The sequence below is a fragment of the Penicillium bovifimosum genome (assembly GCF_028826915.1).
Source record: "Penicillium bovifimosum strain IBT 22155 chromosome Unknown utg000003l_segment0_segment0, whole genome shotgun sequence".
Taxonomy (NCBI): domain Eukaryota; kingdom Fungi; phylum Ascomycota; class Eurotiomycetes; order Eurotiales; family Aspergillaceae; genus Penicillium; species Penicillium bovifimosum.
In genome coordinates this window covers 2,824,338-2,851,773 of record NW_026622712.1, presented here as the reverse complement: position 1 = coordinate 2,851,773, position 27,436 = coordinate 2,824,338, and the positions used below count along the sequence as shown (strand labels likewise).

The 27,436-nt window shown below is 50.0% G+C and overlaps 11 protein-coding genes across 11 annotated transcripts; 5 read left to right on the top strand and 6 right to left on the bottom strand.

Moving 5' to 3' along the window:
- Positions 1 to 1,207: 1,207 nt before the first annotated feature.
- N7515_004121 (DNA-directed RNA polymerase core subunit RPC19) lies at positions 1,208 to 1,844 on the top strand (the record flags this gene model as incomplete). The annotated part of the gene is made up of 4 exons (XM_056664865.1): positions 1,208 to 1,318; positions 1,396 to 1,487; positions 1,577 to 1,653; positions 1,711 to 1,844. 4 exons carry the CDS (start codon positions 1,208 to 1,210, stop codon positions 1,842 to 1,844), a joined length of 414 nt encoding a protein of 137 aa, XP_056523922.1.
- A 377-nt stretch (positions 1,845 to 2,221) lies between these two features.
- Positions 2,222 to 3,004, bottom strand: N7515_004120 (NADH dehydrogenase [ubiquinone] 1 alpha subcomplex subunit 6; the record flags this gene model as incomplete). Its single annotated transcript, XM_056664864.1, has 4 exons — positions 2,222 to 2,341; positions 2,485 to 2,631; positions 2,797 to 2,858; positions 2,962 to 3,004. 4 exons carry the CDS (start codon positions 3,002 to 3,004, stop codon positions 2,222 to 2,224), a joined length of 372 nt encoding a protein of 123 aa, XP_056523921.1.
- A 95-nt stretch (positions 3,005 to 3,099) lies between these two features.
- N7515_004119 (uncharacterized protein) lies at positions 3,100 to 3,351 on the bottom strand (the record flags this gene model as incomplete). Its single annotated transcript, XM_056664863.1, has 2 exons — positions 3,100 to 3,214; positions 3,263 to 3,351. The coding sequence occupies 2 exons, from the start codon at positions 3,349 to 3,351 to the stop codon at positions 3,100 to 3,102; spliced, it is 204 nt and encodes a 67-aa protein (XP_056523920.1).
- A 48-nt stretch (positions 3,352 to 3,399) lies between these two features.
- loc1 lies at positions 3,400 to 4,050 on the top strand (the record flags this gene model as incomplete). The annotated part of the gene is made up of 2 exons (XM_056664862.1): positions 3,400 to 3,714; positions 3,778 to 4,050. The coding sequence occupies 2 exons, from the start codon at positions 3,400 to 3,402 to the stop codon at positions 4,048 to 4,050; spliced, it is 588 nt and encodes a 195-aa protein (XP_056523919.1).
- A 188-nt stretch (positions 4,051 to 4,238) lies between these two features.
- Positions 4,239 to 5,974, bottom strand: N7515_004117 (putative hydrolase, alpha/beta fold family; the record flags this gene model as incomplete). The annotated part of the gene is made up of 6 exons (XM_056664861.1): positions 4,239 to 4,424; positions 4,493 to 4,621; positions 4,675 to 4,798; positions 4,850 to 4,930; positions 4,984 to 5,144; positions 5,198 to 5,974. The coding sequence occupies 6 exons, from the start codon at positions 5,972 to 5,974 to the stop codon at positions 4,239 to 4,241; spliced, it is 1,458 nt and encodes a 485-aa protein (XP_056523918.1).
- A 1,248-nt stretch (positions 5,975 to 7,222) lies between these two features.
- N7515_004116 (uncharacterized protein) lies at positions 7,223 to 8,824 on the bottom strand (the record flags this gene model as incomplete). Its single annotated transcript, XM_056664860.1, has 1 exon — positions 7,223 to 8,824. The coding sequence occupies one exon, from the start codon at positions 8,822 to 8,824 to the stop codon at positions 7,223 to 7,225; it is 1,602 nt and encodes a 533-aa protein (XP_056523917.1).
- Positions 8,825 to 9,552: 728 nt separating this feature from the next.
- N7515_004115 (uncharacterized protein) lies at positions 9,553 to 9,762 on the bottom strand (the record flags this gene model as incomplete). Its single annotated transcript, XM_056664859.1, has 1 exon — positions 9,553 to 9,762. One exon carries the CDS (start codon positions 9,760 to 9,762, stop codon positions 9,553 to 9,555), a length of 210 nt encoding a protein of 69 aa, XP_056523916.1.
- Positions 9,763 to 14,990: 5,228 nt separating this feature from the next.
- On the top strand, positions 14,991 to 16,115 carry N7515_004114 (uncharacterized protein; the record flags this gene model as incomplete). Its single annotated transcript, XM_056664858.1, has 1 exon — positions 14,991 to 16,115. One exon carries the CDS (start codon positions 14,991 to 14,993, stop codon positions 16,113 to 16,115), a length of 1,125 nt encoding a protein of 374 aa, XP_056523915.1.
- Positions 16,116 to 17,495: 1,380 nt separating this feature from the next.
- On the top strand, positions 17,496 to 19,763 carry N7515_004113 (uncharacterized protein; the record flags this gene model as incomplete). Its single annotated transcript, XM_056664857.1, has 5 exons — positions 17,496 to 17,813; positions 17,872 to 17,982; positions 18,035 to 18,052; positions 18,106 to 18,221; positions 18,269 to 19,763. 5 exons carry the CDS (start codon positions 17,496 to 17,498, stop codon positions 19,761 to 19,763), a joined length of 2,058 nt encoding a protein of 685 aa, XP_056523914.1.
- A 563-nt stretch (positions 19,764 to 20,326) lies between these two features.
- On the bottom strand, positions 20,327 to 20,925 carry N7515_004112 (histone H3 family protein; the record flags this gene model as incomplete). The annotated part of the gene is made up of 2 exons (XM_056664856.1): positions 20,327 to 20,673; positions 20,772 to 20,925. 2 exons carry the CDS (start codon positions 20,923 to 20,925, stop codon positions 20,327 to 20,329), a joined length of 501 nt encoding a protein of 166 aa, XP_056523913.1.
- A 2,924-nt stretch (positions 20,926 to 23,849) lies between these two features.
- On the top strand, positions 23,850 to 24,596 carry derA (putative ER-associated proteolytic system protein Der1; the record flags this gene model as incomplete). The annotated part of the gene is made up of 1 exon (XM_056664855.1): positions 23,850 to 24,596. One exon carries the CDS (start codon positions 23,850 to 23,852, stop codon positions 24,594 to 24,596), a length of 747 nt encoding a protein of 248 aa, XP_056523912.1.
- Positions 24,597 to 27,436: the final 2,840 nt, after the last annotated feature.

Here is a 27,436-nt window from a genome sequence, read left to right as displayed (position 1 = left end):
GTTTCATTTTCTAACAGGTACTTGTATGTACCTACACAGTAGTTATTGCTGGAACTCATAAATGTACTTATTGTACTTGTAGTTTATCTTCAAAATACTGAGATACTCTCTACTGAGATATCACAATGTGACGAAAACCAACTATTACCTCCTCATCCAATAGTTTCGGACACTGACACTTCCGAAACCCATCCTATCGAAGATAATCTGAGATCCCCCGTCTATTTGCTATTCTCGGTGGATCCCTGGCCCTTCTCTGACAGTAGTATACCACCAGATCCAACTAGCACCTCCTGATACCCAAATTATCGAATTACATCTCCACTTCAAGACAAGTCACATTTCGTTATATGTCAAACGTCAGCGCTTAACCAATGGATATTCCAGGTTCCAGTGATCCCATGCACAAACTATCTAAGGAATACCAACGAGAAGATAATACATGAACTATAGTCTATAACTATCCTGACTCCGTCCGAATTGCGACGAAGTCATCTCTCGTCTCCAGGGCTGTCAGGCTGTCAGGCTGTCACGACAGGGCTATGCACGGACCCATGCCTGGGTTCTAGAGGTGAGATTAAAGTGGCTTAAGTTATATCAGATCCATAGGGTTAGCACTGGGATAATTAGGGCTAATAAGGGCTATCTCCCGGCTCGGTGCTATTCAAGAAGGGAGATTTGGCTACATGTGCTTTGACTTTTATTGTAACTACCGACATGCAACCAAGTTAGAAAGATATGCAGGTTATGAGCATAAGTAATGCCCAGCCAGGAATGGGCAGTACACAGTACACAGTTTGAGGCTGGTTATGGGCCCATGCGAATGTCCATATCCACCACCATACCATTCATTGTTGGCCGACAGAGAACACGAGTATATCTTCAATTAAACACACATCCACAGCACTCTAAATAAAATAAGTCTTTCCAAGAACATAAAGAACCAAGAGAAAGAGAACGAAATAGTATACATACCACAAACAGCAGGCGGTGAACGCGACTATCGATAACCCACCTTTTTTTCTTCGCGATAATCCTCAATTCAAGATCCAGATCGGCGCAAATTTCCTACTATCACCACCTCACCAGCTCAGCGATCGCAGACAATCTCTCCACACAACCAATACCACAATACTCAAACCCCCCGAACCAACCACCCATCCCTCACGCCAAAATCCACCCTCCAACCTATACCTCACCACTCAACATGCCCGAATCCGTGCACTCCCAAGACCAAGACCAGTCCATGGTCGACGCAGAGCTCATTGAGCAGCCTCAATCCAACGACCCAATTCTCGAAGAGAAGCAGATCGTCGTGGTAAGTTCCCATCCATCCACATCTTCCCTCTACAATAAATCAGAAGTATGAAAACAACAAGCTAATACCTCCTCCAGCTCCCCGGCGCCACCGAAACCGCCGCTTCCTTCCAGTTCGAAGGCGAGGGCCATACTATGGGTAATGCGCTGCGGTATGCGATTATGAAGAAGTGAGTTTCCGTCTGAGATGGACGCAGTCTAGCGCTGGAGCATATTTCAATCCCGAGAGAATATTCTTTACTAACGTCATTTTCCGTAGTCCGGCTGTCGAGTTCTGCGGCTATACTATTCCCCACCCCTCGGATCCGAAGATGCATGTTCGTATTCAGACGGATGGTATGTACCTGCTGCGCTGCTGAGGAATAGATGGATGGTTGCTAATGCCTATTCTAGATACCACTACCGCTCTCGAGGCTCTGGAGAAAGGATTCAATGATCTGATGGATCTTTGCGACGTCGTTACTGAGAAGTTCACTGCCGCGCGGGACCAGTTCAATGCTGAGAGTGGGAACCGTATGGAGGCGTGATTTTGGTCGTGTGAATCTTGCATGTGTATATCTGGCGTTTTGGGGTAGAGGGAAAAGTACATCATCTTATCTGGCCATGATAAGTGTCTTTTGGTTTTTTTGGTACATACATTCATACGTGTAAGGCTACGAGGCAGATTTGTGAGGGTTGAGGATATCGATATCAATATGTTCGTGCTATAGGCGGTTGCGAGATTGATTGACCTGCACAATTCAGCAGAGAAATACAAGAGTAATGGAGAAAGATAATGGAATGGCTATTCAGACAATATTTACACATCATGTCTATCGATGGCGCAGTTCCTACTGCCACATCGCGGACCGGAAACAAGAACGAAGAGTAAGAAATGGAGAGGTAGATATGCAGAACGAGAGTTTTAGTTACGGCCCTCAAGGAATCCAGAGATGAAGTTGCGGGGTAGGCGCGCGCCAGGGTCTTCTTCTGGGCGGAAGTACTTCATAACGTGAGAAAGCTGCTTCCAGTAGTTAAGGGTTTCCTGCAAACGATATCAGCATTGGTCCTGTCTTTGGTGTCTGGCATGGAGATCAGAGGACAGATAAAAGCAATTGCTTTACCGTCTTCATATAATCCGTCGGATAGACAGCTGATATACACCCCGACAGAGATAGGCGAACTAACCTGATACTCGGCATGACTCTGGTACAGCAGCACGTCGACGACGTTCAACTGGCTGACGTAGCGGTGCTTCTCGAACTCCTGGCGGATCTTGGTGCGGATGGCAGAGACAGGCATGCCGAGGGAGTACATGGTCTGGATCTCCGGGGACTGTATTCGATATGACGTTAGCTGGTTGTTGCGGGGTAATATTGTGATATTTCAAAACAAATTGACCACTTCAATCCTGCACTCTTTATCCAGCTTGAGCACTAGAAGAAGAGCATATCGAGGGAGAAGCCGTCATTGGCGTGGGTGATATTGGGGCAAACTGACCGCGCGGAGCCATTCACGGTACGACTTGAGGACTCGGAATTTCGCATCTTTCCAGTTGACAGCTAGAAAACAAGGCATATTAGCATCTTTACTCTAGTGGGATAGACACAATTGACGATCCCGCCGGGTAGACGGCGGAAGGCATCGGGCGCGGGAGGAACGTACAGGTGCGCGTGCGCTGCGCCAGGTAGGTAGGGTTGATAGTCATGTTTGTGAAGAATTGAGTGCACACTCAGGTCAGTGCAGATCAACCAGTGCAGAAAGACGTGAGGAGAATTGAACGATTGAACGTGGGATCCTGAGCTATCGAAGGTGGAGGTTTCGGTCTGAGGTTGGTGGTGGACTGGGCCCGTGTTCACCGCCTGCCTTTTCAAAAAAATTCTTCTGCGAAGTTGGGGATTGGACTTGCGCGACGCTTCTTTGCTTTTATTTTTTTCTCAGTCGGATTTTCTCAAAAGTCTCTGACTCTATTGCGGAGATATTTACTTTCCCTCGAGTTGTTAAAGTATTCTCGACTCGTCTCTGTCGCACCCTCGATCTCTGCATTCCCTGCATTTTCAATCCGCCTCACCTCGATCGATTTTCCACACCAAGCGATACACAATGGCTCCCACTAAAGGCTCCTCCAAGGGGTCCTCCAAGGGTCCCTCTGTTGGAGGCGCAAAGGGCGCCAAATCTTCCGGCCTTGGGTCTGCTGCCACGCGCGTCAGCAAATCGAGCAAAAAAGATGGACCCAAGCGTCCCCCACCCAAGGAAGTGAAATCCAAGCCCCGGACCGTGCAAGAGAACCTGAAGAAAAAGAAGAAGAGAGTGTATACCGAGAAGGAGTTGGATTTGCCTGTATTGAACCAAATCACACCTGTCGGAGTGGTCAAGCCCAAGGGCAAGAAGAAGGGAAAGACTTTTGTCGACGACCAGGTACGTTTTGCATTCACACTTTTTGGTTACATTATCAAAGCCCGGTTCTAATGCAGTATACAGGAGGGCATGTTGACGATTCTCGCTATGGTGAACGCCGAAAAGGAAGGACAGATCGAGTCGAAGATCATGAAGGCACGCCAATTAGAAGAGATCCACGAGGCTAAGAGGAACGAGGCCGAAGCGCGCATGAAGGAGAGGAAGAACAAGCTCGAGGGCGTCAAGGATTCCCTGCGGAAAAAGAAGAAGGGCGGAAACAAGGAGTCTGAGTCGACGAGTATCAAGGAGACTATGAAGCCGTCGAGAGGAAAGAAAAAGACGGTTGCATTTGCTTGAACAAAAATCTGATTTGTGTCTATACTTTGATTATGTATCTAGATGTGGGGGTTTGGCGTTTTCACCGGTTTATCAATCTATATCTATCGGAACAGAAACATATGCAATGGCGCCGGTAACGCTGGGTCTTCCTGTCGTAGACCATGGGATATCGCTTGTCGATCATAGTAACAGTTGGGGGTTTCCATTTACAGTCCTAGGGGTAGGTTGAGTTTGCGGCGCATTGCGCTGAAGTCGGGCTTGGGTGCCATGTCGGGATCTTTGTGGGGGGCGCCATGGCTGGCAATGGTTCCAGGTAGTCTGTCGGGGTGTTCTACCACACCTGGAATGGTGGTGTCGATGTCCCTGGCCATTGCGTTCAAGAAGTTTGTCACCTAAGGAAATGTCAGCACAAGGTCAAGCTGGCTCTTTGAGTGCCAATGATAGATTGCAGGATACGTACCGGCTTAACAAACCACCTGGCTCCTCCCAACTCGAACCAACCCAGATGACCACCCCATGAGGTGGTCAGCATGACTCCATAGGGCGTTTGTGTCATTTCCTGGTAAGGCAGAGCCTCCCGGCAGGCAATCTACATAGTCAAGTCAACAGCGAACGCACGAATTCAAGTCTGTCATAACTTACGGGATCATCCTCTGCTTGAATGCTAAGGAATGGAATCCTGATAGCCAGCATGGAATCGGTGGAAGTGGCATCACGGTAATAGGCTCCCTCGGTGGGATAGCCCCAGGTAGGACATTGCAGAGCTCTGCTTCTGTTAGAACTGCCCTTGTTCGAAATGCAGGAGATGTGGCCATACCGGTCAAATTCATGAAGATAGGTAATGCTTCTGATCGCCTCAACATCAATGCGAGGATTCTTGGAGACCTGTCCAACATGTCTGCGTGCCATCGTTAGTTCCATTCAGTCGCAGCAGAACAACCAGACACTCACGCCTCAAATAGCTTCTTCATGCTCGTTCCCATGGTCCTGCTGTATACCTCCTTGCCGATCCAGGTACTTTGCAACACCGTAGAACTGACATCCAAGTTCCATGGGCTGGCGCAAATCACCGCCGCCTTCAATTCACAAGCATCTCCTTCCTCTCCCAAATACTACACAATTTGTCAGTAACATGCATATAAAACCAGCCATTCGGGATTCATACATTGGTAAGGATATTGGCACCAAGCGAGAAACCAATGCCGAAAAGAGGGCGATTGGGGAACTTCTCCCTAAGCAACCTCACAGCCTGACGAACATCCCATGTAGCGCGAGCATTGTAAAGAACGCCGGTGCTAATTTTCGTCTGCGCACATCCCCTCGAATTGACAACACAAGCCTCCCAAGATCCATCCTTGACAAGCGGCGCCAGAACATGCCGCAAGTATACTTCATGCGAGCCACCACTCAGCCCGTGAAGCACTACAAGCATGGGCTTAGTATCATCCGAAGGCAGAGACGCAAACTCATCCTGCGTGAAGAAAGACGTGCGAGACGGCAAGCCCGACTCCTGGGTATGCTTCCTGGCAGCATCCATCAGTTCTGGGTCGTTAGGGAGGTCGTAGGGAGCAACGACGTAATCCATGGCGAAATGGCCCGTAAATGCAGGGCTGTCAGACTCGACCATGCTACGTTTGTAGTAGACGGGGACATTATCGTGTTTCAGGGTCGTGTAGCAGGTCTGCAGATGACCGTTGAACAGGAATGGGTTTAGGTTGCATGTTGCTGGTGTGGCAGAGCGACAGACATCCACGAATGTGGTTTGCTCTTTGGCTCCTGAGGCGCCGACCACTTTGGTCAAGATTAATTTATTGTCCTTGGCGTGGTGGAAGGCTATGCGGCCTTTTGGCCGGAGCCATGTCAGTAAACCCATGGCAATCAGTCCTGATAAGAGAACTGATAGGGGGAATGAGTTGAGGATTGTTGCGGCGAGGTCGAGCATGGGGGTGTATATGTAAAAACAAGGTCGAGTCTTTGATCAGAATGACTGTTTCACTGTGGTTTAATTTCAGTATGTTATTGTGATGAAAAGATTGACTTGGAAGGCAAGAACGCAAAAATAGATCGAAGGTTTCATTTTCTTATCAAGATGGACCTCGGCAAGATTGTGTACATAACTTCGCATTTTATGCAATCACGTGGGTTACACAGGATATACAGTCATGTGACCATATCTTTCTACACTGTGCTTACTGCTTAAGTCGGGAATCGGGATTAGAGAACCCTGGACCCGGCTGCGGCGGGTCAACGCCTCAACGGGCTACGGCCTACGCCGACGGGCGGGCACATGGACATATGCAGGGGGCATTGCGCGGGCTGCGCCCGTGTCAGATGCCATGGCCCATGCGGCCCCTGCAGTAAGGTCACTTGACATTTCCTGGCGCATATGGAACTTGATACATGGGATAATGTCTGGCGCCGCTTTAGGAGGGTCATTAGGCTCTGCATCAACGGGTACTGCGTTAGCGTAGACGTCAGCACAAGCTCAAACGGATTGGTCAGCCTCATGGGGGTAGCTCCCTGGGAGTCCTGGGTCCCTGTCTAGATTTGGCAATGGATTGGTCTAGTAGGGATATGGAAAACCGCATTTTCCCCGGGGGCACTGATACTCTTTTTCACTATTCTTCCGTATTCTCGCTGAGCTCTCCAAGTTCGAACTTGACTTAAGGCCACACTGAAAGAAGAGGCTCGCTTTGGCCGTCTGTCTTTCGACCTATTCGCTTTGGTTTGTTCCCTTGCCATTGGGTCGGTGACCGCCGGTATCTCTGACATACCGTTAGGAAAAGTGGAACAGCGAGGTTGACCCGATAGGGAGGAAGAAAGAAGAAGCAGGAGGGAAGCAAATACACTAGGTACCTACTGGTGGTCCTAGATGGCCGAGGTGTAAACCTCCGACAAGCCATTTCGACGCAGACAATCAGGGCTTCCGGCAGATTAAGTCTTTAAATGGCCGCACCGCGCATGGAAACAACAATATGTGATGGTTTGGCAAGAGGAAAGCACTGCAATTGCAGTGGGCTAAGCTAGTTAGGTATGTGGAAGAACAAACATCGATAGTGGTACTGGCGGTTGCCGAGTGAAGGAGACCAATCATTGCGGTGGATATATGCCTTGGAGGGTGTATTTGCTCAGTGCTATTCATTCACTGGAATGCAAATCATACCTGGAGAGTCATTGAGATGGCTAGTCATCAAAGGTCACGGGTGTCCTCCTCAACGCTGTCCAGAAATGCCCTCCATGGATCTTTAAAATTCGGATATGGTATACTGACGCTCTGGTAGAACGCCAAGTTCGTCTCCGGCCAGCTGTCGTATGCAAATTCCACCCCTGCGTCGGCAAACAAGGACATTACAACGTTTTCCGCATTCAATTTGGCTGCTCTGTCCCATCTCACCTCCTTCAGATTCTTGAACTGTCCTTTGACGGCGGCCTCGGCAAGACCAAGCAGACTCTTTTCCAGCCGCGGAAGGTCCTCGCCACTCTGCCCAGCAAGGTGCAGGGAGCTAATGCCCGAAGGGAGAAATTGGACTAAGATTTGCTCATCCGTGCAGCGCGGCATGAAGAACCTGCTGTGGAACTCGTCCAGATTAAGAAAGAGGTGCTTCAGGGCGGTTAGCTCTCTAAAGCTGAATGAGCTCGGGACGGCCGGGTCGCCTCCCCGGTACCGCAGGTCAATATGCACTGATTCTAGTGTTTTATAGTGGCGGCTGAGATATCTTGCAGCATTGCAAAGCTGGAAGTGGTCGCTGCAGTCCCATTCATTCTCTGGTAACCCATTGGATGGGTTAAAGAAGGGCCTTTTCGCCTCGTACACGAAACTGCACAAGCTGTCACAAGAATTAAGTATGTTGTCAAGAGCTTGCTCGCTAAGACGACTGCACATGACTCGAATATGCTTAAGGCTTGGCAGAAAAGGTAATGCGGTCTGTTGCCCGGTCCCATTGCACTTATGGAGGTTAAGCGTCTCAAGGCATGGTGAAACTTCAAGAAGGGCCCGGACAGTGCAGTCGAGTTCAAAGTCCTCGTCATTCTTGCGTAGAACTGCAACGTTCAAAGTTCGCAGCGGCAGTCGGGAGATCCCAGCAGCCGAGAGTGGTTCAGAGTGAACAGCACTCATGACTGGAGCGGGACCAACGAAAATGCCGCAATGTTCTAAATTTGGTAGTGCCGCAATCAAAAGAGTAATCAAGTGTTTTGCTGATAGTCCCTTTGGCTTTTTGGTTCCTAATGCAACGGCAACCTCGTGGAGAGTGTCATGAGCCTCCTCTTCCAGGATGGATGTCCTCAATCCGGGCCCCTCAGACTCAATGGGTTTCGTGAATAATCCATGACAATCTGTCATATCAGACCATAGGGAGCTCATGCCAATTTGCGGAGGAAGCAGCATCTGATACTTTTCCAGATCCTCGCGAGATGCTTGGAGCAAATGCGGCACTATACGAATTCTCTTCACGAATCCAGCCAGGTCTCGTCGCCGAGCGACGGTTCGCAAGAACGAAAGAAGTCGACCGTCCCATGTATAAAGCTTTGAGCACCACGAGTCGCCACACCCAAGCATAAATTCTTGATACAGGATAGGTTGAAAGACGTTGCACAAGCGCTTGGACACCAGGCAAAGGGAGAGAAGCGGTTGCAATTTTAGGGAGTACCAGGATGGCTGATCGGGCGTCTGAGAAAAGCGATGAGGGGTATCTGGCGGCTCTAATTGATCTGTGTGGCGACATTCGATGCCTAAATGGGCGAGTATCATATGTAGAATCTCAACCGGGAGGTGGTCCAGTGTCGCCGGCATCTTGTCTATGTTTGGGAAGTTGAGTTATGCTGTTGGGGAAGAAACTTCAGAAGAGAAGTAAGAGAAGAGTGCTAGAACGGTGCGACAAAATGTAGGAGTTTCTAGACAAACTCTGCGGTTGCCTGAAGGAGGAAAGAAGCTGTCAAAGTTGTACTGAGGCTACAGACTGAGAGAGCTAGGTGCAAACAAGAGAAGTCTCACATCCCTGACTAGTGCTACTAGCACTGAGTGGTCCAGATAACTATGCCTTGGCGCGGCGCGCGTTAATATCAGAAATCCGGGCAACCTTCCTGATTGGACAGCTGAAGACCCGGCGGGGCTTAGTATCTCAGTTCCCCAGCCGCCAAATTGAAAGAATACTTACATCCACGAAATTGACGAATGCGTAACCGAAACTAGAAGAGTGAGTATTCGCAAGAGATCTTTGGGAACACGAAACTTACTTGAGGCGCGATCGCCTTCATGCTAAAAATTAGTTTCCAATTCAAATGAATCGTTCAAGGAGTGTTCACTTGTTTATACGCAAGAACAAGAAATCGTATGCTTCACGACTAGTTCGATTCAAGACTTCGATCACTTTGTTCTATGGGGGGGGCATTGTATTAGCATCCACAAGACCTAGCAGAGATGCGATCTGACTTACGCAATTAAGAAATCTCGGAATGTTTCGAATCATGATCTGTGACGATGCATTATGTGAGATGTTGTCATATAATAGAGGAAGGGGGCTAACTGACAGTGACCGTGGTGGGTTCATCGATTCCATGGAGAATTCGATCGAGGCTGATTATCCGCTCATTGTAGTCTACCGTGTCCTCACTGATAGTAGGCAAAGTCTCAACCCCACCGCTGTTGCCTTGGTGAACCGTCAGACGGCCATGGTCACTAAGGGGTGAAAATGGCGAGGGTTGGAATTGAGGTTGGACGCGGCTTCGCATAGCGGAAGAGGCGTAGCCGGTACGAACCTCAATACCAAGGCAACAGCAGTGGGGTTGAGACTTTGCCGACTATCAGTGAGGACACGGTGGACTACAATGAGCGGATAATCAGCCTCGATCGAATTCTACATGGAATCGATGAACCCACCACGGTCAGTTAGCCCCCTCATCAGTTAGCCCCCTCATCAACTTCAATTGCATATGGACGATCGACAGGCTGGGGATGGTTAAGTTTGTAAACCTTTTCATTGTCAGCAATGATCTTTTGCGGTAGAGGGATGGTGAACTCGAGCAGACTCGGAGGGTAAATAATGCAATAAGGTGTATAATGCAGTAAAAGTCGAAGGTATGCAGTTGCAAGGAATTTTGGAAGTGAAGAAGGCCTCTAAATAATACGATGGGTGTAAATAGCGCTAGCAGTAGCGCTATTCCGTCTATGGACTAGCGTAGATGTCTATTTGCGCGTGTACCACGTGGTTAGGATATGATTGATGATATCCTCATTAACCGTAACCTAAGGCCTCCGTACATCGTGTAGGCTATCTTACATTGACTAGACAAGTAGGCTTAAGTTCTAACACCCCCTTGGACTCACACACCGCACCGCCCCTACGCACCAATGCGGCAGTGAGCAACAGGCAGATGCATTTCTCCGGCTTCTTCCATTGGCGTTTTGCGTTCCAGCTTTCACCTCCCACAAAAGTAACTGGACTAATGCACTGGCAGCACTGCCTACCGGAGATTTAGGCCTGGACCCTGACGATAACCTATGTATTCCTATGCCGCAACGGTGGGCTATCAGCCGATCCATCCATGGGCGAGATCGCAGTCCAGCATGGACGTATCGCTTTCGATGGCCAAGATAGCAACAAGTTCTACCCCTTTGCTCTATTGGTGTCTCAATGCTTTGGACGCAGAGGGGATACTGGGTGGTTACAATATTGTGAAGCTTTGTGATCACAGTACGGTTTTGTGCGCTTTGATGGAGCCCAGAGAAGCCAAGGGGGGCCAATTCAAAATGGATGAATGGATTAATTGAGAAAAGCAGAGACAAAGCGAAGGCGAGGACATATTGTGTGCCTTGCTTACACAACGCCACGTGAGATCACGGCATCTGCTAAGTCGTATGACTTGCATTGTCTATAGAGCGGAGAGCCTCTGCACGCATGGCGATGACGACCGACAGAATATTGTCTTCCATATCGATACCCATCTAGACCACTCATGTCTCCACATGTTGTATATCCATTCCCGGATAATGATTCATCATATAAGTTCAAGGATAGCTACTTCCCGTCGGGCCCGGCCTGCTTCCAGAACAGTGACATGCATACTGTGTCTGCGTCCCCAGGAAGGATTTTAGGGTGTGTTCATGAATCATGATTCAATTACTGTGCAATCTGGAGCTCATTCACAAGCATCAGTAATTTGGCTGGGCTAATGTTATTCTGAATAGTGAATCCCTCCATCGCGACCAATACCAAGCCCAAAAAAAACAAAAGAGCCTCCGTATTCATCAGCCCTTCCAGGGGCGTTCCTTCAAATCATTATTCCCACTGTATGTGTTTCACTTGGTCTGATGGAATATCTTCAAATTCCGTTCACGAAATTTGATCTCGAAGACGGACAGCTCCAAGGAAGACCATACCAGGTAGCGCGGTCACGAACACGGTGGGCGCTCTCCCCCCTATGGAGGCGGAGAAGAAACTTTGGTGTGGACTGTGGAAAGGCCCGGCTGAGTCCTTCCTGCTCTTTTCCCGGGGAATGCAGGATATTCTCCGCGGAGTCCAGGCTCAGCTGAGAGGCCAGCTGCCTCCGACGTGTCATCGAATGACTCTGCCCGTGGATACAGAGATCATCCAAGCACCCATAGATACCGCGAGCGACGTCACCTATTACCACCTTCCAACGCAGCACTGGCAAAGTCGCTCGAGTCGCTGTTCGATTTGGATGAGCCAGTTTCCACCGGTATCCCCCTAGACCAGCTCAAAATTCAGAGGGGGCCGGCCGGCCGCCGGCACATTACTCAGGAAGCATTTTTCAATGCGGTCGCTTCCAGGGGCCACACTGTGCGGCAGACAGACAGCGAATTAAGGCGGTCTCGTCCCATGCGTGGCTGGCACAAGTTTCATACCTGATTATGAGGTACACGCATCGTGCGAAGTCCGTTCACATTAAGCAGCAGAATATGCGGGAGCGGTCCAAGGACTGGGTGATGGCTACCGAGCTGGTGTTGGGCAGGTTCAGTGCCCTGCTGCACTATTTGGTGGATTTTGCTCTGGGCTGACGAGTGGCTGTCATGGCCACAGGCCGCCCACAGCGATGTCGGTGAGGGCTTTTGGGTGAACCATCTCGCAAGGGTCGGCAGATGTATGCCTCTTGGGAATAGCGTCTGCGGTTACTGTTACAACGAAGCCATGCCGGGTTTCCGATTGGGCATCTGCGAGCCTCACCCCCTCGGCACGCCTGAATCCAACAGGTTAGCGAATCACCGACGTGGTTTCGTCATTATGAGATGTAAGTCGCTTACCGGGGACATGATTTGCTTCTCGCCAGGATCCCAGTTATATGCCGAGAATGCATTTGCTGTTTGCGATCCGGCATTTGCCAAATGCCCTCACCACTTGCATCTCGGAGAGGGACGGATCGGCCATCCATTCCTTGAACAACGCTTCTGTCGCTTCATGTAGTCGCTATGCCAGGCCCCGTCGGAATGTTTGTAAAAAAAGGTGTGGTCCCGCAGCTCGACGGGGATTCTCTGGAGATCAAGCTCCACAGAAAGCCATGCCGGCCTTCCGATGGGGAATCTGGGAATCCCACTCCATCGGCACGCCTAAATCAAACAGGTTAGCGAATCACCAACGTGTTTTCGTCGTTATAGGATGTCAGTCTCTTACCATGGAACATGATTTGTGGCATTCACCACTTGCGTCCCAGGCAGGGACAGATCGGACAGATCGGCCATCCATTCCTTGGACAGCGACGTTTTTTGAGGGAGAAGAGAACACGTCCTTGATGGGTTGAAAGAAGATGAAGAGATGAAGGAGTGTTTGGAAGAGATGAAGGAGTGTTTGGAAGAGATGAAGAAGTGTTTGGAAGAGAGTCCAAGAAGTCAAATGAGCGATTGAGCCATGTGAGAAAACAAACAACGCAGATGCCGACGATGGCGACGATGGTGACGATGGCGACAATGTCATCTCAAGGCGAGAAGGTGTGAGCAGATTAATCGCGCAAGTTATGCGCGCAAATGCGATGCTGGTTAGGTTACGATGCTGGACGGGAAGTTCACTTGCTATCCTGACGCCTACCAGAGCCACATCTAACCAACTTTTGCGCTCACAATTCGTGCGACTGATCTGCTCAAGAACCCTCGCCCCGAGTGGCCAACTTTGTTGATTCACTTGAATCACTTCACGTTCCAATCATTGTCCTCACTTCTAGAAGTCTTTTACAAACACTTCTCCATATTCATTCTTATTCTTCCCATATCCAATGGGACTGGAGGATATTACTGTGTCATACGGGATTTTTGCGTGGTAGCTGCGTGCACTACCTATCTACTGATCTTGTCACCAGACTTATTTCGATTGCGTGTGTAGTGCACGGCAACCACCCGAGACTCTGATACACGCATGTCCCTACATGTAGTTATGTAGTCTTCATGTATTACCTACTAACTATATACACTCTCTTCCGCTTTGCCATCCATCTCATTTGCTCTCACCTCCCTCCCTTCTTCCAAGGAAGAAAAAGCATGTTAAGCAACCGCCGGCTGCTACCCCAACGCAGCCACCACTGCCCACTGGTCAATTATACATACATTTATACTACACACTGGCTAGGAATGTCCGGTTGAAAGGTAATCGTGCTCAGGAAGGACCATCAATGAGCAGTCTGGCTACTACAAGATCATTCCAAGTTCCCTGCGGTGAATTTAGGGCATATGAAGGGTTACGTGAATTTCCGCGGCAGACGAGCCGACTGGTGAACTGGAAGTAGTGCAGAGGCTTGCTTCGTACCCTTCAGCATGGAATCGCATACGAAAAGATAGGTTTCCTTGGTTAGGTATGTCATGTGACTACACATGACCCAGCCAATAATAATGTTTGGTCTGAGCATGCTGAGGTAACCTCGAAAAAGCCGATTCAAATGGTGGAAGAGGCAGGCGGTGGAATGAGAATGTCACCGCCGTTTTTGTGGGGCAGCTGAGGGAGGACTGGCTGCAGGTTGGCCAGGTGGGGTGGACTGTGGAACCGCAGTTGTACACAGACTACTCACAGTACATGTAGAATGAACTAGACGTTGTAGTTTACTACTACCATGGCTTTCCTAAATAGCCTGACCCCCAACCTAGTACTTGACTACTTGTCACTACTTGATCCTAAATCTGTCACGAGGAGAGGACGACGTATCCGGGCGTGCTCAGTTTTACTCATCGGTCAAAAAGCGGCAACGGTTAAGCACTAAAACGAGAAGGCACTTGCCAAACATTATCCTTTCTGCTTCGTATATGAAAGGTCTGAGCTCAAGCTTGATACCGGAAACACCCTTTTATCTTTTAGTCACGTGCAGTCGAAAGAGTAGGGGCATTCCGCCTAAACTCGAAGTGATGATGGTATGATGCTCAATGCGGCTGCTGTCCGCATGCGGAATCCCTCCCCTAACTCACTTCCGGACGAAGTACAGGGAGAAATCTCCATGGTTTCCGGTAATGGCTATATCTGATAAGAAAGAAGCAGGACGAATAATGAAGGGGGAAAATGTCGGAATATCCGGTGTTTTGCATGAGGATCATCAGACAGAGAACGGGCTGAACCACCGATCACCTGGCCGCTTCCTCTCTGCTTAATATAATGCTGATAGCATAGACGCCTCATGTGCGATCTAGTCCCATGGTCCGTTTCCGTGCAAACTTTTTTATCTTTCAGACTACTTCAAGGTCAAGAGATCCAAATCTTCATCTCTTTTTCCCTTTGAAGGTGATGCGACCTGTCTGTCACGCGATGCCTTTGATCTCTACTAAATCATGATATCACAACATCAGTCGAAACATCATCCACCTCATTGATTCAAATATATCTCATGCGCCCTGGTCACCAAACACACTTGTACGACCGATGCTTCAAATAAAGAACCGCCGAGCCTCCATGACATTAATAAGAGACTTCCCGTCCGAAATGTCCGATCGTTTATCTCGCGTCACGGAAAAAGTCAAGACCATAATTAAAATGAGACCCTGGTCCCCAAAGCGAGCGAAGAAGCAACAGGAGGAGGGCCCCCGCCGTTGCTACCTTATGGAATTACCCACCGAGCTGTTGTTGGAGATCATATCCCATCTGACAGTCCTCCCGGAGGCTGCGCTTGCGCTGACCAACAAGCGCATGTTTGCGATCTCAGGGGAAATCTTGTTTTCAAAATCCCTCCGATTCAGTCGCGACTTCGCGCCGCTTTTCCACCATTACCGCAATGGACACAACTTTTTCACACCTCGGTGGTCATTCCTCAGCTTGTTGGAGAACAGCCGCTGGAAGCTTTGCTCCAAGTGTTTGAAGCTGCACCCTCGCGCTGCGTTCCCATCCAAGGAGCTGAGACGGAAGCCGGAGAATCGCACATGCAATATTGGAGAATTGGCAGGGGTTGTCGATTTGTGCCCATGCAAGAAATTAACGTTCCGAGACAAACTCGATCTAGCGGATCAGGTTAGGGTGCGGCAGGTGACCCTGAATGCCCTGAAATCAGAATTCGGAAATGCCGTCAGCGACCGCTACTGTTGGCATACTTGCACTGAACAGTATGGTCCAACCGAGCTAAAGACATCATTGTTTCCGGAACTCAATGAAGACAACCAGTTGGTTATTCGCACAGAATACCAACTCACCACTGAGTCAGGCCAAGTTGGAAAGGAAGATTATATGACGCCGCGCTTCGGCTGTGCACATCGATCGATGGACCTGTGGCTTTCGAGCGTCCACCAAACCACCGTATGCCGACTTTTCGACTCGTCCTGTTCATCTTGCCAGCGTATATCTGTTTGCAGCGCATGCGATACGACATTGAAATGCCCACGAAAATCGCCTTTCCATTCCGAGAAATCTGGCAAAGCGACATATTCATTCTGGACCCAGAGAAACCTCGGAGGTACGGGCCCAGCTCCCGACCAGGCTTGGGCAGTACAAAGAATCCATCCAGCGGAGCCTTCAGTCGGTGTCGAAAACTGCAACGAACTGTGTCCTTGGACGATCCGTGAACATCCAGCGCTCTCATTCGCGCCCAGTATAGAGCAGGAAATCATCGATCCCGGAATAGGTAATCAACCCATCAGCGAACTTCATACATACCTCAACATGATTTAACGAAAGTCAGCAGCTGCAAGAGAATCATTGGGAGTTCTGGTAGGAGCATAGAGTTGATCCAATTAGGGCACATCTCTCCTTGTCTGGCGTTTCTGACTTTGGTCAGTGTATAGTGATCTGGTTTCAGTGTATTCGGTCAGGTTTGGACAGCATTAAGGATATTGCCCAGGTGGTATATAGTCCATCTGACCATTCAGACAAGAATGGACAGCCACTCGTTGGCTCTTCTGGTGTCCTTTGTGAGATTCTTTGCTTGGTTTTCTGTAGACTTCTCTTCCATCGTCCTATGATGGTTCTTGCTGGCCAAAGAAGCGACCAAAAAGAATATGTAAACCATCACACGGGGCAGCGACTTCGGAATATTAGTTAGATGCAATAGACAAGTGTAGTTAGGTGGAGTGGTGGGCATCCAAAGCCGCGGTAATCGCAACATCCCTTATCAGCTGACCGCCCCGGTCTTTCTCCGGTCCGACACGAGACTACACGCTCACCATCTCGCGCGACTTCAGACGACTCAAACTATATGAGCCGTGTCTGTTTCCCGGGGCGATGAGCTTCCCACCACCTGGCTCCGGCCAATATCCACATTATTTGCCGCCGCCGCAGTATCAGCCCGGGCAAATCCCCCCGCAGGTACTTTACAATAATGCCGTTTCTCAGCCATCTGCCTACGATGGCTATGGCAAACCGGAAATGTACCCTCAAGGCATGATGCCATATCCTTCATACCCATCGACCTATACCCAACAGCGGCAGCTGCAGCCGCAACAGCAGCCGCAACAGACACGTCCTCCACAAACTCCCCCACAGCAGCCTCTCCAACCATCACCACAAACCATCCAGTCAAGGCCTCGGCCAGCACCACAGCTGCACCATCAACTACAATCTCCTCCACCACCTCAGCCGCCTCCGCCGCCTTCTTCTGCCCCGCCTCCACCCCGGATCCAACAAGAAGAGCTGCAGCATCAGTTTGTCAATCCAGCTCAATTGTTCGTACAACAACCGCTCCCTGCCGCTCCGCGCTCACGCTACACTCAAGTCTCCCAGTATGGCGAACCAACTTTCAACCCAACTACTAGTCCACCTCAGATACCCCCGGCTACTTTGCCAGCTCCACCGCCAGCCATGCCTGTTCATGCTGCACCTGCTCCGGTGCCTATCAGTCCCAGACCCAAACCAAAACCGAAACCCAACACCCAATCCAACAAAGGACAAGCCAAAATCAACAAACCGCAAACACATCCTATCGTCAAAGCTGAACCTACACCGGTCAAGATCTCTCCCAAATTAAAGGTTCAGCAAAAGCCCTCTACACCTATTGCGACGCCGAAACTGTCCCAGCCAGCCCCATCTCCGGTGACATACGCTACACCGCAAATCATGAAACCGGCTTCTTCACCAATGATTCAAGCAAATATGCAAATCCAGACTCCGAACAAACAGATCCAATCACAGCATATTGAGAAAAAGAGGCAGTCGATTCAACCGAGCGCTGATAAGCTCGGGAAACCCACAACTGCAAAGTCGACGAAGCCGCCAGTTGACTATCAGGTGCTGTTGTTATCCCTGGCCGATGAATATTTGAACGCCGCGCATTCTCGTGGCACGACGACTTCATTAGCTGGGCGTGAGTCAGACGTTGAGGAATATTATAAGCTAGTCGCTACCGGGTTGGGATGTCTAGAAGCGGTATTGAAGGTTCGTTGCTGCTCGATTGGATAATGGTTGCGTCCATGCTAAGCAAACGGTGTGATAGAACTGGCGATTGCAACCTCGCAAAGAAGCCCTCGTTAGGCTTCGCTATGCGCGTACATTGTTCGAAGAAACAGACAATGACATCGAAGCAGAGACGGCATTGAGCAAAGGCGTAAGTATCTGATTCCACCATCTTATTCGAAACTAGTCACTGACTTCTGCAGATCGATCTTTGCGAACGAGTCAGTCAACGAAATCCCGATAGCAGACTGTTCTTGGTCACTGACCCTTACAGAATCGAATGCTTGACTTGAAATATAGCATGCAGCACCTTTTGGCACGAATGCTCCACAAGAGCAATCCTAAAGCATCCTTGAAGGCCGTCGATGGCATGATCCAGGACGTCGAAGCGTATGTATCATTCGCCTGCTGCTTGATCACACCGCTAATGGCTATAGTTACCGCCACGCTGCGTGGGAGTACGCATTCCGCTTTCTTCGAGTTTCACTCTCATTGTCATCGCCATCACATCAAGACTCCGTACAGGCGTTACAGCACCTCCACAAAATCACGGCTATGGCTGGTCGTAATGGGGACAAGGCCGTCTCAGCAATGGCGGCCGTCATTGAATCACTTGCACACTTACAGCAAGGGACAAACTCAGATTCTATCGAGCAGGCGCAGCGTGCCGTCGCCGCTGCGCGAAGCCATCAGCTGAATGATGAACTCCGCCATATTCCGCAACTTACAACCTTGATCCAAATGGTCGATATCTGCTGTAGTCTATTGGAGTACGACGTCAACCAGTCCGGACAGAAATTGAAGGTCATGCAGGCTTTGATGGATGAGACACTGAGCGACAGCAATTGGCGTCCCGACGGGTCGTTTTCTATTCCTCTCCACGGCAAATCCGCCGGGCCATCATCCATTGACACGGGTGACATCTTGCAGGTCCATAACGGAACGTTGCTCCTGAGCTTTAACTGGCTTCCTCAGCATGATCTTTATGCGCTGTGCTACTTCCTCAGCTCGATCACGCTTAGTGCCAAGAACTCATACGACGGCCGGAAAGCAGAGAAATACCTTGAGGAAGGGCTCCGAATGGTTCAAGGCAACTTCAAGGCCCCCCAGGAAATCTCGGAATCCATGGCCAATGCGAACCGTCGAGTTCAATGGCGCCAGTCACTTTACTGTAACTTCCTCCTCCAACGAGTCTTCTTGGCCTGTTCTCGAACCGATTGGGATCTCGCCAGCCAGACTCTTAACGACCTCCGACAAGTCTTCCAAGAGCTTGGTTCTGGCCTTCCAGAAACCATCGAATGCTTGATAGAATATGCCGCTGGAACCATCGCGCAGGCGACTGGCGATCTCAATACCGCGCTGAACATATTCCAGTCACCACTTCTGTTACTTGATCCATCAACCAGCAGGACATCACGAAACGACCCATGTCGTGACACACGCATTCTCGCCGGCCTCAATACAGTCCTCATACTCCGCGATCCCACCCACCCGTCACACTCCATCCTAAACGGCGTTCTGTCGACCCTCGAGCCCTTCTGCCAAGCCAGTCCAAACAAGTACATACAGGCAGCCTACTTCCTAGTCTGCGCCACGGTTCACTCCGAGTCCACCATCCAGACAAAACAATACCTGCAGCAAGCTCTGCAGTCAGCCACGGCAATCAGCAACAGCCAAATCACCTGCATGACCCTGACATTCATGAGCTGGAAGTATTTCCGCGGCGTGGTCGGCGAACAAGCCGAGAAAAGCGCTCGCGCTGGCCGCGCAATGGCCAAACGAGCCAACGACCGCTTGTGGGCGAGTGTCACCGATGATATGCTCGCTGAGACTCTGGAGCGCCAGGGCAAGGGCGAAGAAGCGCAGAGCGTCCGCGAGGAGGGCCAGCGTCTGGTCTCGGGTCTTCCACTGCGTCTGAGACGATCGGCTTGATTGACTTTGTCTATTCCTATTTCTATGACCATGATATGATGTATCCCAGTTTTGTGCCTTTTACCTTACACAGAACTTTTGCCCACTGGTGCTTGTTTACGATACCAATTGATGGCCACACTTCCAATGCCTTGATCATACAGATTTGCTCTCATACCCTTATCTAGCATTATTGATTTGACACCTCGACGGATTGGACTGAGGAAGGCTGAGGTATATCAACCCACCCCTAGGAAGATCATGAATTTCTTAGCTCCCTATAATAACATAGACACCCGCCATCCATGCATAGATGTACAAACACCATGGTATAAACCAGCCCGCAGGCGCAGGAACAGGCAAAATCTCCAGCCGAAGCTAGACAAATCGGAAAAAGAAGGAAAAACATTACCACCCAAGCCAACTCCAACCCCGAATGCGCCGCAGAATCCGCTCGACCCCTCTTCCACATGCAAAACACGACAAGAAAAAAAAGACAAGCCCAATAACACGCGCAGTATTAACCCGAAGGCGTAAAACAATGTGAAGAAAAACGCCGGACGAAAACCAGACAAAAATACAAGCTAGCCAAGGCCACCCCACACACCACGAATTCTCCGCGCAAGCTGTATATCCTTCTGCATAATCGTCACGCGCTTCGCATGCAGCGCGCAGAGATTCGTATCTTCAAAGAGGTGAACGAGGAACGCCTCTGCAGCTTCCTGTAGAGCCTGGATAGCATGCGACTGCCAGCGCAGCTCGGATCCGACGTCTGCAGGCAGGAGATCGAGCGCGACTTCGCGGACTAAGCGCGCGAAGGGCAATTTTGCAATTAGGAGATCGTAGGAGCGTTGGTAGCGGCGGATTTCTTTGAGCGCGACGGTGCCGGGTTTGTAGCGTCGGCGGCGGCCTGTTGGTGCTGGGTCTCCGGCTGGGACATTGTTAGAATGGGAAGTTTGAAAAAGAATTTGAGGGTAGGGTAGGGCTAGTGCGAGAACTGGCCGTGGTTTTTGGGAGGGTTGGACATACGTTGGACGGTGGTGGAAATTGGTTGTTTTGCTGCTTTTGCTGTTTTGCGCGCTGTTCCATCGGCTGTGGCTGGTGCGGTCGCGGGCGCGCCGGACTTGCGCACTTTGCGCTTTTGTACGCTCCCTGGTGGTGGTTGGGTTTTTCTTGGAGACATTGTAGAGATGAGGTAGAAAAGATTGTGGTTTTTTCCCCTTTGGTGTAGTGGGGGGGGTGCTCGAAAGAGAGCAATTGGGAGCTTTGTCTGCCCTAGCAACGGGGAGAATTGCAGCTTGCGTTCGAGATTACCCCTTGCAGGAACCGTATCCGAGTACTCGTAGGGCGGTGTCAGTTATTTTCCTCACGGTGTTCCGTCGAAGAGGTTGGGATCAAAAATCGCAATGAGTTATGAGCACAATCTTTGTGAAAGACAGAGGTTGGGAACCTGTCAATATGGACTATTCGGGCCTTAGCGTCCCAGCCCCCGTGATTTTCCTGCTAACAGCCTAACACGCGTCTCGTGTCGCGCACGTGACTAAAACACGACCCCGCTTACCGGCGCTTAGCCTACAAGTGCAGTCTGGGGCATAATGGGAGGTAAACCCAAACCCTCAACCACCACAACCGAAACCAATCACCAATGGCAGCCTCACATGGCAACAGTGAAGGCAACAATCCGGTTCGCGGCAGCAACTAAGAGACTAGACTATGTCCCTCCATCGGTCTAATCAACCATCCCCCCCTCTCAAAAAAAAAAAAAAAAAAAAAAAATATGGTTCCCCCATGAGAACCACGGTGCATCGCCCGTGTGCCCTATTCTCGAGTGACTACTCCTGTATTTGGCCTCGGCGGTGCTCCTCCCCCCGGTAACCTGTCCAAAAACCCATCAGTGTAATTACATAAGCGATAAAGAATTAGCGGGAAGGCTACATGTGACCTTAAGTTACGAAAAGCCGAACGGATTTTCTCTCTCTCTCTCTCTGGGGCATAACCTGCCTATGTCCGGCCTACATCATCCACCGCATCAGAAGTGCCGCAGGAGCAGGGTTAGAGGATATTGAGGCGATTTTATATCGACCTCGGCATTATTCGCTCACATAAGTCTGAAGCTACGGGAGCTAACTAGTAATGTCATTATTATCATTTCTCTCACAACTGTCCAGGCGGATAGCCGGCTCGCCCCTGTGGCTGTAGGCAAGCAGTCCCTCGGCCCTCCTCAGTTCTCAGTTCGAATCACGCACTTAAGTACATCGTACGGGGCGCTCGCGCCTCCGTCCGCAACTCCCAGCGTTAACCTCAATCCAACGGTGCTAGACCTCGTCCGTCCAAAGCTAGCAATGTACCCAATTCAAGATTGAGGAGAGCTTTCTACAATGCAACGCTAAGTCTTGCGCTTACCTATTTTTAATTCCAGCACATGTTCATGACATGATCGAGCTGACAATTGAAAGAGAAAAGAGGCTTGCTAAACTGTCATATTCTCACTCGCTCCAGAAGGAATGGGAGTTGTTTTTCAATCATGGCAATCTGATTTTTGCTTCCAAAGCCAGGAAAGGAAATAGGACTTCATAGAATAGCTTAAAGTCGTTTTCACAGTCTTCCTGGACGTAGTAAAGCCGCACTATGTAAGACTGCTGAAACGTATTGGAGCTCCTGCGATGCTAGATCGGGCCATCGAATTATTACCCTGCTAGTGGCTTCGTCTTGCTGGAGAGGCACAAGAGGAATCCCTCCGTTCTCCTCCTGTGTGCAAAATCAAATAACATCAAGCGTATCGCCGACAAAAGTCGATTAGTCGAAAGGATCAGCACCTGGCTGCTGGCCCCTGAAGGCTTCTGGACCTTTCGAGTGAAATACTGTGTAGGACCATGCCACTCCAAGGTGGAGAGAGTAGGCCAATCGAGGACTCGAATATAGTGTTGGAACGAAGGGCACCTAAATCGTAGGCCTGTGGAATATGATTGGTTCCTGACTACTCCGTACGGAGTACGTACTCCTTGCTCCACCTTGGGGAAGCCCCAGACTACTACATCGCCTCCCGGTCTTTATGTGGGATTTCGGGCGGAAGCCTCTGCTTTTTCGATATTCGTGTATAAAAGACAAGTCTTCAGCCACTAGTTATCTAATCGGCGATTCGGCATTGTTATTTCTATTTATGAAAGTCCAGCTATTCATGGTATTCGGGCAACATCTATGATGAGAACGCATTTCTTCAGTTCGAAAAGCCACGGGTCCTCCAGTTCAACATGTAAAGGATCGAATGAGTTCGCAAGTGCGGTACCAGGCAATCTCGTCATCAATATCGAGAAAACGCGATTGAAGGGCTCATTGGGGTGCTCTCCGCAAGATAAAACCTTTGGAACAGGCATTCCGGCAGCCCGCGCCATTTGCATTGCGACGGCCTCCTCTATGCTCGTTCGATCTGTCCACTTTAGGACCAACCCGAACGGCAATTGTACGATATTGGCGTCGAAAGGTATGTCGCACCACGAGCAGTACCAGCCTGATAAATCGGTACAATACTTCATGGAATATACCGCAGGCTCTGCGTTTTGCTTTGCCTGGAATAGGTGGCAATTTAGGTGTGACTTCGCATATCGTTGACTGCATCGGTCGGGGCCAGGTGAAATCCGGCCGCAAAAAAGATGGCATCCATGATCCGTACATTGGATTTGGCGCAACAAGGGAAATATGATGCTAGCGTATATGACAACCCTAGTCTGGGTCCTTCTCGTGGGAAGAGGTATTATTAATGCTGTGACGGCGTAGTTAGTTAGTTACTGCGTAGTTACTCATTGGTTTTATATAGGGGCTGGGGCTAGGCCCCACGTGACACCTTGTTTGGGCTCCGGGGTCAGGAGTCACGACTCACGGGTGATTGACGCGTCTTACAGTCTTACTAGTAACTAAGTTAGTTTCTACTTTCTCACTTACTCTTGTGTCACGCACGTGACGATAAACTGGTCTACCTGGTCTTATCTCCGTTGAGCTACCCGGTCCCCGAGGCCACCTGGAGCTCTGTGCTTGTGGTGATCAATCGCTCTTACTCTCCGCTTACTTGGATTCTTTGTCTGCACCAGAATCTCAACAACACAATACATAATGGCCGCCCTCTGGGAGAACAATGGGCAACCAGGCCAGTTCCCGCTCGAGCAATGGTTCTACGAAATGCCACCAGTCACCCGGTGGTGGACGGTAGCGACAGTAGCAACCTCGGTGCTGGTACAATGCCACGTCGTGACGCCTTTCCAACTATTCTACAGCTTCCGCTCGGTGTACGTCAAATCGCAGTACTGGCGACTCATCACAACATTCCTCTATTTCGGACCCCTCAATCTCGACCTCTTATTCCACGTCTTCTTCCTGCAGCGCTACTCCCGCCTTCTGGAAGAATCCTCCGGCCGCTCCCCAGCCCACTTCGCTTGGTTGATTTTCTACGCCATGACCTCCCTCCTCGTCATCTCTCCTTTCCTCTCGATTCCGTTTCTGGGCAGCGCCCTCTCGTCCAGCTTGGTATACATCTGGGCCCGACGCAACCCAGACACTCGCCTCAGCTTCCTGGGGTTGCTGGTATTCACGGCTCCGTATCTGCCCTGGGTGCTGATGGGATTCAGTGTGGTTGTGCACAAGATTGTGCCGAAGGATGAGATGCTGGGTGTTGTTGTTGGTCATATTTGGTACTTCTTCAATGATGTATACCCACCTCTGCACGGCGGACATCGTCCGTTTGACCCACCTCGTTGGTGGCGGCGACTTTTTGAGCCTACGCCTGCACCCGGTGGGATGGCGACTGGTGCGGCCAACATGAATCGCGAGTTTGCGGCCGCTGCGGCACCCGAGGTTCGATGAGGGAGGTTGTGGTTCATAGATGTTGCATTGTCGGGATGAGCTTTTACCTCCCTTGTGCAGCTTGAGTGATACCCTAACCTGGGCCTTATTCGACGAACATAAGATCCGAGTGCGATGAGCTCGGTGAGGGCCTTGGCTCTCTTTTCAACGCTGGCTTTGGGCTAAACTGCGAGCCCATGTAGCGAGCCTGGATTGGACGCAGGCCGGTCTATTGGTGCTTGTTATCGTCCGATTATGTTTCCAACATTATTTTCAGTGAACTTTGTATGAGATACTGTTGAACATGGACTCATGCAACGGCCGATCAGTGATCCCACGACATCCCGCCAAGTGACTTATCTGGAATATGTCTTTTCTTTATTCCCTGATGACGTGAAACGTTCCCCTTGCACAATCTCCTGGCTATGAGATGCCTCGAAGCCAGGACCAAATTCGACTTTCTTTTTCTGTGTGTTTACAAGAGCGTGCATACATCTGTTTATTACATCGAAATAGCCAAAGATACCCTATCATTCATTTCAGTCATTTTCATTTACCTCTTGTAGCTACTGTTACCTACAGAGATAGAGCAGTAGGTCCCGTGCTGCCCACGCACCAGGTGACGAGGCAGCGGTACGCCAGAGGCATGACGCAACGGTAGACCCGGGGAAAAGTGCGTGGCCATGGCCACACTCGTGCGTGTGTGGATATGGCGTGGTGCAGCCAGTTTCGGCCACCCCAGCACAAAGAGGAATTCTTTTAGAGTAAAATAAAGTACATGGCATCAAAGTGATCGCATGCATACGACATATTACCGGCCTTCATTCAAATTCTTTGATGAGGACAGCTGTACCGCATGATCGTGCTTGGACTCAAGTACAAGCTTCGACGTGCTTATGTGTAGTACTCCGTACATATCAGCAGGTTGGCAGACCGTTAGCATGACACCATCTAGTCAGCTGTCATCTTTTAAAGTTGCCTGGAGGATGCACCGATGCACAGTACTGTAGTTGGTTATTATTAGAACGCGACTGAATCTGCACGTGTAAAGTTTGTAACTTTATCAACGACAAACTACGGAGTAACTAGTGACGTCAAAAAAATAAGAATATGCCACGAGGCAACTCCGGCGCCCGTGCATGTTCCAGGTACTCTCATAGGATGTTACCTTCATAGCCCCGATCTTCCATACCCAGTACAAATTAACTACATCACTGCAACTAGATCGACCTAGCTGGAGCCTGGCCCCTGGGTGTGAGCCATGTCGACGGCAGACTAAGCCTTGCCAAACATATCTGAATGTCTTCTCAATGCTTGATAACTATGTCTACGATGTAGTTATCAAGAGCAAGAGTCCATGAAGAACCGCCTCTCTACAGAGTGTCTACGGACAAGACCCGCAGAGGGTGGATGTCCGTACCTGGCCAATAGCCATCACCAGCCTCGCACTCCGCGACATCGCAAAACTCCTTCCCAGAATGGGTAGTTCATTCCCAAAGAAATACGAGCGATCTGAGCGATTCGCGCTGGTGGATATGGTATGGCAGGCGATCTGCGTGCTCGTACAATCATAACGAATGTATTGCCCACAGGTCACAGCGCGACGAGCGGGCTAGTTATTTCAAGGAGTACACAGTAAATACTGTGGTGCCATGATGTAGCGCAATGTAATAAATTAGGCTAAAGCCCCTACGCTGAGCGCACCTTCCCATCACCTTGAACATTGGGGCATATTAAACATTGGGGCGGCCAAGCACCACCAACGTCACATTTGACCGCTCGACGATGATCCTGGAATGAACGTGGAGCAGATTGGAGCTATTGCCGATCTTATCAGAGATGGTATCGATGACATGGAGCAAAACCAATGAATAGATTGGTAGAAATTAATTGTACAGTACGTAGTTGGTATGTGCACGTAGCCATCAGAGAAAGTGTTGAATCGAGATGAACCGTGGGTTCGGTGAGTTTGGTGTGTTTGATGCCCGGGCTTGGTGGGTTGCCTAGGCTATGACGAGAGCCCTGGGGCGTTGATGGGCATTAAATTGGGGGAGGGCAGAGGAGGCGGAGGGGCCCATGGGAGCCTGTGGGGAGTGTTCTCTCACACATTCAGGAGTTGTAGGATTGAGTACTTCGTTCCCATGGAAAGGGCTTGGATCTTCCAAGGTTTTGTGGAAGGGGAGGGTTTGGAATGGTCACGTTATCCGCATCATCGTCCATATCAATTAAACATTCGATAACCACTAGTACAGATGTATTCCGTACTGTACGGAGTAGAAGCTACAAAATGATACTATTCCAATAGAATCAATAGTATCTCCTCACCGATCTCCATACATTCTAAACGAATACGGCCCCAATGGGGCGGCCAACAGAGAGCTAAACCTGCACCGTGCACGCCCCCGTCTGTGGCACACAGTGGCGGGTCGCTTGGCGAATCGGTGCAAATCCCTACCTCTTCGTACTGGTAGAACTCTGGCCGAGTCTGTGTCCAAGGTGTGCAACGTCTTGCAACTCTGGTTCTCTGTCCTTACGCGTGGGATATATTCATGTCTGGTCATGTCATGATGGAAGTCTTTTCGAGAAACCTACGTGGTGGCCACCACCAGTGTGGCGGTAATAAAATTACACTATGTATCCCGCTCAATGTTTACAGTTGTATTGTTGAGGCCGAATGTGGTAAGTCTGCTACCCGTTTGTACTAAACTGCCATAGTAACGCACTAGCAAAGTAACGGCCTTCCAGACAGCTAATAGCCTCGGCTTGACTTACATTGAAATGGGTTTGGTAGGTCCGAAGAGGTTTAGTGCAATTCGCTGAACTTAGCGTTGGCGTGGGGACTTTTTTCCCCACAGCGCTCG